Source organism: Gavialis gangeticus, unplaced genomic scaffold (genome assembly GCF_001723915.1).
Source record: "Gavialis gangeticus isolate Ggan-Ray unplaced genomic scaffold, GavGan_comp1, whole genome shotgun sequence".
NCBI lineage: Eukaryota > Metazoa > Chordata > Crocodylia > Gavialidae > Gavialis > Gavialis gangeticus.
Genome location: NW_017729026.1, coordinates 4,265,306 through 4,276,389, shown reverse-complemented (window position 1 = coordinate 4,276,389; position 11,084 = coordinate 4,265,306). Strand labels below are relative to the sequence as shown.

General features: G+C 37.5%; 1 protein-coding gene and 1 long non-coding RNA gene across 14 annotated transcripts in view; one reads left to right on the top strand and one right to left on the bottom strand.

Annotated features, from left to right (window-relative positions):
* Positions 1 to 11,084, bottom strand: part of EPB41L2 (erythrocyte membrane protein band 4.1 like 2) — a 276,308-nt gene that overhangs the window by 9,203 nt on the left and 256,021 nt on the right. For all 13 annotated transcript variants that reach the window (XM_019520284.1, XM_019520289.1, XM_019520285.1 and 10 more), the window contains 4 exons: positions 10,816 to 10,938; positions 10,157 to 10,255; positions 7,617 to 7,697; positions 3,103 to 3,217 (listed from right to left, as the gene is read on the bottom strand). In XM_019520284.1, the coding sequence (XP_019375829.1) occupies positions 3,110 to 3,217; positions 7,617 to 7,697; positions 10,157 to 10,255; positions 10,816 to 10,938 (411 nt within the window). In that variant the 3' untranslated portion in view covers positions 3,103 to 3,109. The remainder of the gene's footprint in view (positions 1 to 3,102; positions 3,218 to 7,616; positions 7,698 to 10,156; positions 10,256 to 10,815; positions 10,939 to 11,084) is intronic.
* Positions 10,937 to 11,084, top strand: part of LOC109299775 — a 5,265-nt gene continuing 5,117 nt past the window's right edge. The window contains exon 1 of the long non-coding RNA XR_002097993.1: positions 10,937 to 10,984. This is a non-coding gene — a long non-coding RNA (uncharacterized LOC109299775). The remainder of the gene's footprint in view (positions 10,985 to 11,084) is intronic.

Here is an 11,084-nt window from a genome sequence, read left to right as displayed (position 1 = left end):
ATTAAAAAAAAAAAAAGATCATAAAATGGTAGTTCCTTTCTAGAGAGTAACCATACACACAAGTGAGAGAAGGTGTTGTGTTTCCCATTGTTTTTATATTTTCATAGCTAATTAGAGGGATTGAGAATTAAGCCTTAATTTTGTATCTGTGAAGCCTGTAATACAGATGGTGGTGTGCACTGGTTATGTGGAGAATGTTATGGCTGTTTGTAGAAGTGCTCACTGTTTTCTAAACCATGCTAACCAATTTGCATCACATGGAATCAAATTTCAATTCCCATGAAGGGTTTATAGATGATCACTGACCATCAAGGCAGGGGGCATTGGCTATACACAGTCTATACACTTGAAAGCCCCTTAACAGACTCAATTCACAGCCTGTGTGTGTAGGCTTATGCTTGGAAGTAATTAGGAGGCAATAATAAGCCAGTTTAACCACTGCTACATCGTTCAATCCTACTGACAGCTATCTAAAGAGCTGTTCCAGAAGCTGTAATGGGTGTAATTGACCTGCAACTGAGATTTAGTCAGGGTGAGGTTCTGTTGGCACATTTGACTTTGTAAAGATGTTACTTTGTGCCTGATAGCCTCTGTTGTGGTGCAAAAAACTCAACTTAGTTTCCCTTCCTGAGACTGATATTTGCAATGCTTATCTGCCAAGTTCCTGAGGACACACATATACCTGTTAATTAACCTCCAACATACCTACAGGCTTGGCAGCACGAAACTGACTAGCACCACGAATGAAAGGGACCTGGGCATAATAATAGAGCACAGTATGAATATGAGCTGGCAGTGAAGCCAGAAGGGCAACTAATACTTTGGCATGCATCAATCGATGCATCTCCAGCAAAACCAAGAAAGTGATTCTTCTGCTCTACTCAGCACTGGTGATACCGCAGCTGGAGTACTGCGTCCAGTTCTGGGCACCACAAAGACACGGACAAGCTTGAGAGTCCAGAGAAGAGCCACCCATATGATCAGAGTCTTACACAGCAAGCCATATGAGGAAAGGCTGAGGGATTTGGGACTCCTCAGCCTGAAGAAAAGAAGGCTGAGAGAGGAGCTGGTAGCATCTTACCGCTACACTAGCTAGCGTACATCAAGGACTCAGTGACCAACTGTTCACGAGGGTACAGAAGGGGAAACCTAGGAGAAATGGCCACAAACTCCTGGAAGACCGATTCAGGCTCAACAGTGAAAAACTTCTTCACAGTCAGGGTGTCTGGACTGTGGAATAAGCTCTCTCCAGAGGTGGTGCAATCACCTACCCTGAAAATCTTTAAGAGAAGACTGGATGGTTACCTTGCTGGGGTCACCTGACCCCAAGTTATCTTTTCTGCTTGGTGCAGGGGGCTGGACCTAATGATCTTCCAAGGTCCCTTCTGGCCTTACAAACTATGAATCTATAATGTGGTTTAAATCGCCTAATTCAAAATGCCCTAGTGTGCATTAACTTTAATCCCAATTCAATGAGGATTAGTGCATTCAGACTACAGACGTCCACATGTGTACGCAGTAACAGCTGTAGTCCAAATGAAACCTAGAAAAATGTAATATCTATAAACAGTCCATTTGACTAATAAAGTTTCTGTAAAGGCAACTAACATACCACATTTTTTTTTTATTAAATTATATTAACCTAACAAAATAGTTTAAAATCTGTTAAACAAAAAATTTTGGATTAACAAACTGAAACCAACACAGAGTTATCATTTAAATAGCTCCTCATACTGAGAATGTTATGAAGGACAATAATACATGGGGATATTATTTCTTATGAAGATAAGATGGACATTTTTTAATGCAATACTGAACTTGGCTACGATAACTTAGAGTGAATTTGTTACAACCTTATGTTAATGGGACTCTGTTTTGTCTAGGGTTACTGTCCATCCCAACTGGCCTTGATTTGCATTGCTACTACTTTATTAACTAGTACTGCATTTCACCTAGCACCTTATATTTTGAATGACACTGAATAAAAGTTAGACTGTAAATTAAAATATTGGAGGATCCAGAAAGGTATTATAGTAGTAATTATGTTGGTTTGAATTTCATCAGCCAAGACAAAGAAAGATTTCTATTTATTTAAGTTCTTAATTCAATCCTGGGCATAGCTAACATCCATTAATTTGAATACACTCAATTTAAAGAGCCTAAAATTAACTACAATGTTAAATTTCTCATTATTTCAAAACAAACACGAGGCATTACCTGACTAAACAGGACTATGTACAAATTAAATATTCTCCCTTAAAAATGTCAACTTTAGATTTGTGGTCTGTAGTGCTTCAGATTATTCATTTCATTACAGTGTAAAAGGTTCTCGTTTGATTTAAAAAAAAAAAATCAGTGAGGATGTGAATTTTTAAAAGTTTCCTTAACTGTGCAGGAATACCCTTTGCCTGAATGTCTTAACATCAAAGATCCTACAGTGACTTCCTAAAGGCACACTGAAATGAGTGAAATATTTGGAGGAATTCTGATCTACTTTGTCCTCAACTGACAAGCAGCTTAAACTCCAGCTTGCAAACTAAACTCTTTTCCAGAGGAAAAGAAAAAGATTAAACATTTCAGCAAGATTGAGACCTAGAAATATACTGACTAGGTCCAATTTGGAGAGTGGGAATAACCTTTTAACTACCAACAAAATCAGTCACACAAAGGAGCAGGGAGTGGGCTCCCATATTTCAAACTGAGCATAAATTACCTGAGGTACATGTCTTAACACAAACTTAGATAATTTAATGGAATGCTAAAAGTAAACACTGTAAAAAGGCTTTGTGAATGAAGATTTTTGTAGGAAATTTGAAATTAGGATTGAAAATGAATTTTACAAGTCTTTTGAAAGCTGCATCGCATCTTGTGTTTGAGGTAACTTGCTATTCAGATGTATCCATCTTCACTGATACTAAAATGCATACATCTATTGAGCACTTATTAAAAAATTGAACCATACATGCTAAAGAGAGATGATGTTCCCTTTCAGACTATACTTTTCTTGAAGGACAGTTGTGAGTAATAACCACCAGCATAATAGGACTTATATATTTCAGGCTTACCTGCACTATTTTGCTTGATGGTGTAAGGCTGCCTTACCTTGAACTTATCCTTCATCTTCCTCAGCAAGTTCAGTTTCTTTATGTACCACTACCCTTGTGACAGACATATCAGGGTGCTGCTCTTTGGCTTCTTTGATTGCCTGTGCCAATGCCTACAAACATATTGGAAAGGCTTAGTTGAGGAACAGTAAAATTACATTAAGATTTGGTCTGATCTGGAGAATCCAAAAGCAACACATTCAGTTTAACAGGCGTTCAGGACTGAAACACCTGGGTTTAAAGGGCCATTAAATTGGAAAAGAGTTTCCTGTCATGGCTAACTATCTTTTACTTCAGTTTTGTCATTCTGAGTTCTTAAATGAGAAGCTATGCAGGTTGTTCAAGCTTTCATGAGTCTAAGGAACAGATTATTGAGTTTCTAATTTTCCTGTTTTCCACTTTTCAAAGTCAGCATTTTTACTGAATAGGTGAATTCATATTTTATTCAATCCCATATTTTTTTACTGAAGCAACCACATGGACAATACATGAACATGATGGCTGATAAAAGAGACCACATTAGCTAACAACTATGCAGGACAATCTCATGTTTGCCTAAGAAAAAGGGAATCTTTTAAAAAAAAATCTTATGCCTGCTCTCTGTAACTCACAGCAAAAGGCTGCAAATGCATCCCCAAATCATGACAAGACAACGATAGTTATTTGCATATTAGGTATCTTTTGTGAAAAATAGTATTTTGGAGAACAAAATTTCTAAATGCTATTCTGTCTTATTTGAACTCTAATTACTTAAGTTAGTTATTTTCCTAGATGCGATCACTAATTGCTGAACAGCTTCTACAGACACCTTCGGGAAAACCTTGAATTCAGCAAGCCTAAGTTGCAGAAAGCCTAAGTCGCACGAGAGTCCCGGCCCAAATTTCACCTTGGAAAGCCAAGATGGTATGAAAGCTACCCTGATGTGTTGTTTACTACAAGTACATTGGGAAAATAAGCATGGGAAAACTTCGGAGTTGCAAGTGGTACCTAGAAGTATTTCCTTCCACTCAGAGAACTTTGGGTTGGGTATTTCTGTGTACACAGTATGCAATCTGGCAAGAAAAGCATAAATAGTTTAATAAGATTATCAAAAGCCAGAGGACCAACTCAAGGAATTGTCCAGTAGTTAATCTGGTTCACTGCATGCAACAAGAAATCTTTGTGTACTGTAAATACAGATAAAATAAATTAAATTAAGGGTCCTCTGCAGCACTATCCAGGTAGTGAATAGACCATATTGATTTTCTATATGCATTAATTTCCCCAAAAGTTTACACTTATGCTTGATCTAAGAAAACTTAATTAGCTATATGTCTTTACATTTCCCATTTCTCCTAGTCTAGGGTTCTCATAATTTGTTGACCCTTCCACAATATTTTGGAAAAACATTGTAAATTATTTATGTTGTTGACATTAGGATGTAACGCTACATCAGAACAACAGACAGCAACAGAAAGAGATGGTTCCATTTATTACGAATTAATGAGAATAATCCAAGTTGCATTGACTCCTTCATGCAACATACTCTAAAATAGTTATGACAGACTAATTATTGTCTATCAATAAATCAGTAAGTCATAACTGGAGGACAGGAGAGAAGTGCAAATTAGATTTAGAAGAACTTCACTGAGGCAGGTCAAAATATTTACCTTCAGGAACAATGAAGCAAATTTATTTTTATTCCTTTATGTTGTCAATAAATCTTGTTTCATTAAGAAATATACTTATAGGACTCGCATACAAGGCCATATTAGAGGAGCACAGCAACATTAAAGAGAGAGGCACAGGAGGCAAAAGAGCTTGTTTTTGATTTTAGTCAAGAATCATAGCCAAGGCCATCTTAGTTCAGTGAACTGTGCTGCTCTGCACAAGCAGTGAATAAACACAGATGAGGGATGAGGAACCAAGCAGGAGGCAAGAGCTGGAGGTGGTATTTCATAAGCCATCATAAATCCACAGTCAACTTAGTGGCAAGGGAGACAAAAAAAATACTGAAAACCCTAAAAGAGAAAACAGGGTGCAGTAAAACAACCATCTCACTTTGAAGGGCTATGGGTTGAATGAACAATATCTTCCCAAATCATATTGTGGTAGGGAGAAGAGGAAATAAAAAGTCTGAGAGGAGACCGGGGGGTGGGGGGCAGGGGAAGCAGAAATCAAGAGAGAATGTCAAGGTTAGAAAAGGATTTCTTAGGGTGATCTCTTTTATTGGACCTTAAAACAAATGTTTTACATTCGAAAGCTTGTCTAACTCTATCCCAACTATGCACTTGGTCCAATGAGTTAGACAAGCTTTCGAATGCAAAACATTTGTTTTAAGGTCCAATAAAAGAGATCACCCTAAGAAATCTGTCTCTTGCATACTTTCTGGAACGTCACAGCTGCAACATCACCATTGCACTAAGGTTTGAAAAGAAATCTTAGTGATTCAATGGCAAAATGAGGGGTATACTGCCCTAGTGCCACATGATGCTTGCTGTCATTTTTTAATCCTAATAGGTTTATTAGTGTTTTACATTTTAAGATTCACCCCATGTAATCTGTATAGTACAACCAAGGATTTCTAAGGAAAGGATTACTCACATTTGAAAATTAAGACTTCTATCAGACTCTGTGCAAGGAAGAGCAACTGAAATCTTTAATACAAAACTGAATGTTAGAAATACTTGCTTTCTAACAAATCTTGATGATTTGGGAATATTTTCATGTGCTGAACAGTGCCAACAGCCAATGAACAAAACTATCACACAGTTTGAACACAATGAAATTCACAGATCCACTTCAGGGCCAGCCTCTAGTAGAAGGTTCCACAAGTAGCCAAAAGCTAAACAGAGGGTTTAATGCTGGTATGAAAAACTCTCTCTGTATGTCTTACAATTCTTACAATTTATTTTTTCGCTTCATAATTGTTTATTTTTGTGTAAGGAGAAGGAATGGAGAGCAGTAAATGGAGTTTTATAAAAGCAAAGGTAGCATTTGACCTTTTCAGATGTCCCAAATACATTAAATGAGTGTCAGAGTAGATATAACCCTTGCCTAATGCTAAACAGCTCTGCCATTTAATTACAAGCTTCAAGGAGAGATTGAACTTGTCATGAGCCACTTGCTACAGGCACATCAAAATCTGAAATTAAATTTACAGAGTCCTGAGTACATTACAATTAAGAAGTGAAATTAAAACTCCGTTCTGTAGATTTATGTATCTGCCATCAATTTACAATTGGCTTTACTGTCACATGATATAAAGGGCAGACTTTTGCTTTAAAAACTCCAGTGATGGCTAGCTATCTTTTATTTCAGTTTTGTCACCCTAGATTCTTAAATGAAAAGCTATGCACATTGTCTGAATTATCACAACTCCAAGGAACAGATTTTCTAATTTTTTTGTTCTCCACTTTTCAAAGTCAGTCTTTTTCCTGGACAGGTAAATCCATATTTTAACTCCTCAAGAAAATGAATGCATGCACTAGTTTTTTGTGCAAATGAAGATTAAATTATGCATGCATGATTCAGAGAGATGCACAATTAAGATATAGTTGGCCTATACTCATATTTTTGCAAATTCACATGAATATAAAAATCGATTGTTTTCTTACATTTAGAGGGAAATATCAGTATGTCCTAATGTACTGCAAAACTTGTACTCTCTCTCAAAAACTGGGCTGTGTTAATATATTGACGACACAGAACTGGGAACTATGGTTTGTTTAGATTACTGTTTCCCAGCACATTATGGTGGTAGGGCTGTCATTCAGTTTTTCCTTTCAAATGGAAAACAGTAGCAACAAGCAATTTGAGTCCCTTTCACATAAATAACCTGTTTAAACCTAGAGTACAGGAATACTTCCCATGTGGACAATAACGGGAAAATAAAGAGACTGCTCCTCTTCTCAGCTGCATCACAGACACTCTTTTCATAAAGTACGTTAGCGGGTATAAGTTGATATAACAGAATCTACCCACTCCTATGAACAGGGGTCTACCGAACTTGAGGTGGGGGCTGGCCAATTTCACAGGCAGATTCTAAGCCCCAAAGCCATTTTCATGGTGGTGTCCCCCACTGATTGGTGAAAAGGGCTCTCCATCATATGGCCCTGCCCCTCACTGCTTATTGGATGAGGGCTGTCCATCAAGTAGCCCTGCCCCTCATCACCAATTGGTGGAGGGAGTGGGGTCGCATGATAAGCAGCCCTCTCAGCCAATCAGTGGTGAGGGGCAGGAGTTGCAGCCATCTTGCCTGCTTTTAATGCTGGCAGCCCCATTCATGCGAGGCTGCATGGCCCGGAGAACTGCTGGCTCCCACTGGGGAGCCAGCACTCTATTTTTAGGTACGATTTTTTTTCCCCCCTGTGGATTTCAAGGTTGGCTGATTTTGCAATTTCCACAAAATTCACAAAATTGCAATTTGAGTAGGTCCCTACCCAGGAATTTACTTGATGCCTCCTTTTCTGAATGTCATTGATTCTGGACCACAATTGACATGCCCTAGTAAAGAAGAAGGTAGGTACTCACCTGGTCATGGTCAATATCTGCATCGCCAGTAATGACAATGCGCTTCTCAATCCTTGTTTCTGATACACCACCTTTCACCGTCTGCAGATGGCACATAAAAAAAGAAATTAATCTTTCCGATTATTACATATAACTAGAGAGGAAAGTGATAACCACTTACGTGCTTCATCTCTAGAACACTGAAGCAAGTAAACTCTGGTGTTGGAGGGTTGCGGTGAATAACAAATTATTCCGCATAAAGCTAGTTCTCCTCTCCAGTTTTAATAATGTGGTTAATTGTACTGCAGTGCCATTCAAGAAGTTGCCCAAGAACTGAAGCAGCATAGAATACGATCAGATATTGGCTGAGGTTAGTTTTGGAGGTAGTTGTTTGGTCAGGGACACAGGTCTTTTTCATCAAGACCTGGATCAGAACACACTACAGGTCTCCTGAAATGGTACAGTGATACATATCAACTCATCTTCCCAGCTCCTGCACAAAATTTCTGCAGTATTAGTGCAAAGGTTCTCTCTTCTGATCTACCCATGTGAGTTTGCCTCACCAACTTTGCTATCTAATTACAAAATCTCAGGTGAAACACCTTTACCCATTTTGCCCTGCTTCTCCATTATCCTAATGTTTAAAACAGCTGAAGATCCAGCCAGAAGGGAAGATACTATTGGATCACATTGTTATATACACCTATGCGGATGATCAGATTAAAATTTTTTTCTTATAAATATGTCGTTCTTTGAAGGTTGTTATGAAAGACTTCCAAACAGCAAAATCAAGAATATCACTGAGACCAGAGATAGAACATGTAAGACAAGTTATATTAGACTAATCAATGGAAATTAAAATATAATTAAATCCCAGGAAAATTCAAAAACAAATCCTTCAAGAACACCAAAGGAAGATTTAGATTATGTTGGAAGTTTCCTAAGTCTACAATAAAAATTTTTGAATAGGACATTGGAGAGCAGTTTGGGCATTCAGAACCCCAACCACAAATCCACTGATACCTATGATGAGGCAAATCTGGTTTCAAGACTGCTATCCTATTCTTTGCTGAATTGGTCATTTAATGAAAACAAGATTGATTCAAACTTTTGAAATGGCTGCTTCCAAAAAAAGTCTTTATCATTTCATAGGTTTTCTTACAGCTGCACACATGCACAGGATAAGATACTGATTTAAAACAGGAGGTTCAAATGTTTCTCTGAAGTCTTTTATTCCTAATTTTGAAATGAACAGGAAATCAAAGAAGGCATGTTAATTAATCTCTCCTTAAAATGCTTAGTCTAGAGTTTGTTCTGCAGGACCTTCATTCAAGAATGTTCCAAAACCCTTCTTTTCAGATCTACTGTCAATAAATAATTCTTCCTTTAGGATATTTTCTGAAACTCATTTTATAAACCCTGAATTCTTGTCATAGGTAGTCACAAACTGAATCTTCTCATCTTGAAATAAAATTTAACCTGTACCTTTTATATTTTACCTTCCTTTTAGCTTTTTCATAAGCTGTAATTATTCCTGCGCTTCCCTTTTAAAACTGTTAGTAAGTGATCAAAATTATACTAAATCTATCATTTGCATGCCCGCTCATTAAAAAAAATTCTTCCATAAATAGCAGGTAAAGAAAACATGCTTTTATGGAGGAAGGGAAAGTAAAAACACCACACAGGATAGAAACAGAAACAGACGAAATTTCTTTTGAGTTTCATGATTCTCTTTTGAAGCTGAGGACTTAGATTCATGTAAGCTCCTAAAGTAACGTATGATAAAAGGGACCCCCAGTGGTTGGTTTTACTTGCAAAGGTATCCCAAAAAAGCTATTAATATAATCCCCAAAATCCCAATGTTGCTGACCCTTGCATTAGAAGGTATCTATAGATTCCAACCATATTGTCCTTTCCTGCAAGAATTCCCAGAAAACATTGAGGAGTAGGAATAAGAACATGTAAAGCTTAGTTCTGTTTTCCTACACTTCTCAACTAACAATGTCTCCTCCATCTTTTTCCTAGTTCTCCCTCTGGATCGTGAGTAATGTCATATTCAGCCCTTATTTAAGGGTGTCAGCTATCCATCACAAAACGGGAGGCTGGGTCAATCCATTTTGGCTGCAAACAGACAGGCAAAGTTCAAATCATACAGATACATCTATGCCTGCTGTCCCAGGATAAATCCTAAAAAAAAAAAGTTTCCCGGATAAGAGGTAGTAAGAGTTTGTCCTGGAATATTACAAAATATGTCTGTACAGTTATCCTGGGATTGCCTTATTGAATCAATGACAGAAAAGCAGCAGCACATTCAGCTGCTAACTAAACCCTGATTAGAAGGGCAATGTGTGTACACACAAATCACAGGATTGGTCTGTTTCAGGACACATACAGGCACAACTTATTCAGGGACAAATGCAATATCTGTTCCTAGTCTTTAAGGCCCCCTTTTTTCAGTGATTTGCACATTTATGATGATGAATAGCAGCTCTTAAGAAGACCAACATAAAGCATATTTATGTAGTGCTATTTTTAATGCACTGAGAAGTTACTTGTTTTACCTTAGTGATGTGTGTAGTTGTAGTTGTAGAAACAGATTCTGATGTAATAGTCTGTGCACTCAACAGTACACCAGCATCCCCACCTGCACTGCCATCAAGCTGTGAGTAGTTTGGAAAGGAAGAAAAAGTTGTATTTCATGCCTTAGGATTTAGAGCTTTTCACTGAAAGAAGTCAATGCAAACTTCAGCACTGAACACCTACAACATTCATCTTCAGTTCAAATGAAAAAATGTTTTTAGAACAGACACATCTGTGTACTCTTCCCCATGCTATGTGCGGCATTGTTGGCCAACACAATAACCATATGAAGACACTGGTTTTGTGTACATGTTATAGATCACTCTAAAATAAAAGCCACTTCGTCTGCTGAGTCATACAGCCTATTTTAACATCTATCTCTTGTTGACAAATTTGTCAAAGTTACTGTTCCTCTTCAGGATCTTAAGGGCAGTTTAAAAAAAAAAACAACCCTACATCACTATCTACATGTTGTAATTCCTTTATTCCATAGTCACAATATAATCTGAGGCCCTCTATGAAAAATGTTGCTTATTAAACCATTTTTATATCGCCATCTCTCTTGAATTTAACCAAGAATAAGATTTAATAAAAAGACCAATTTGTAAACAACATCATAAAAGATCACCAGCACCTGTACCTGTGGAGACTCATATGTGATGGTTTTAGTCTCTGTTTGGACAATTGGAACTTCCTTGGTGGAGATTTCAGTTCTTTGTGTAGCATCTGAAATGGTCACCATCTCTGTTTTTACTACTGGAGGCTGTGGTGGAAGAGGCAAGAATCAATCCAAAGGGCATACAGCTAAGGTTTGCATGGTAAGCTAACAGAAAATATGACCAAAAACCTAAATGGCGATTAAAAAAACACTTAAGAATGTCTCCCTCAACTCAAAAACAACAGCAGCAA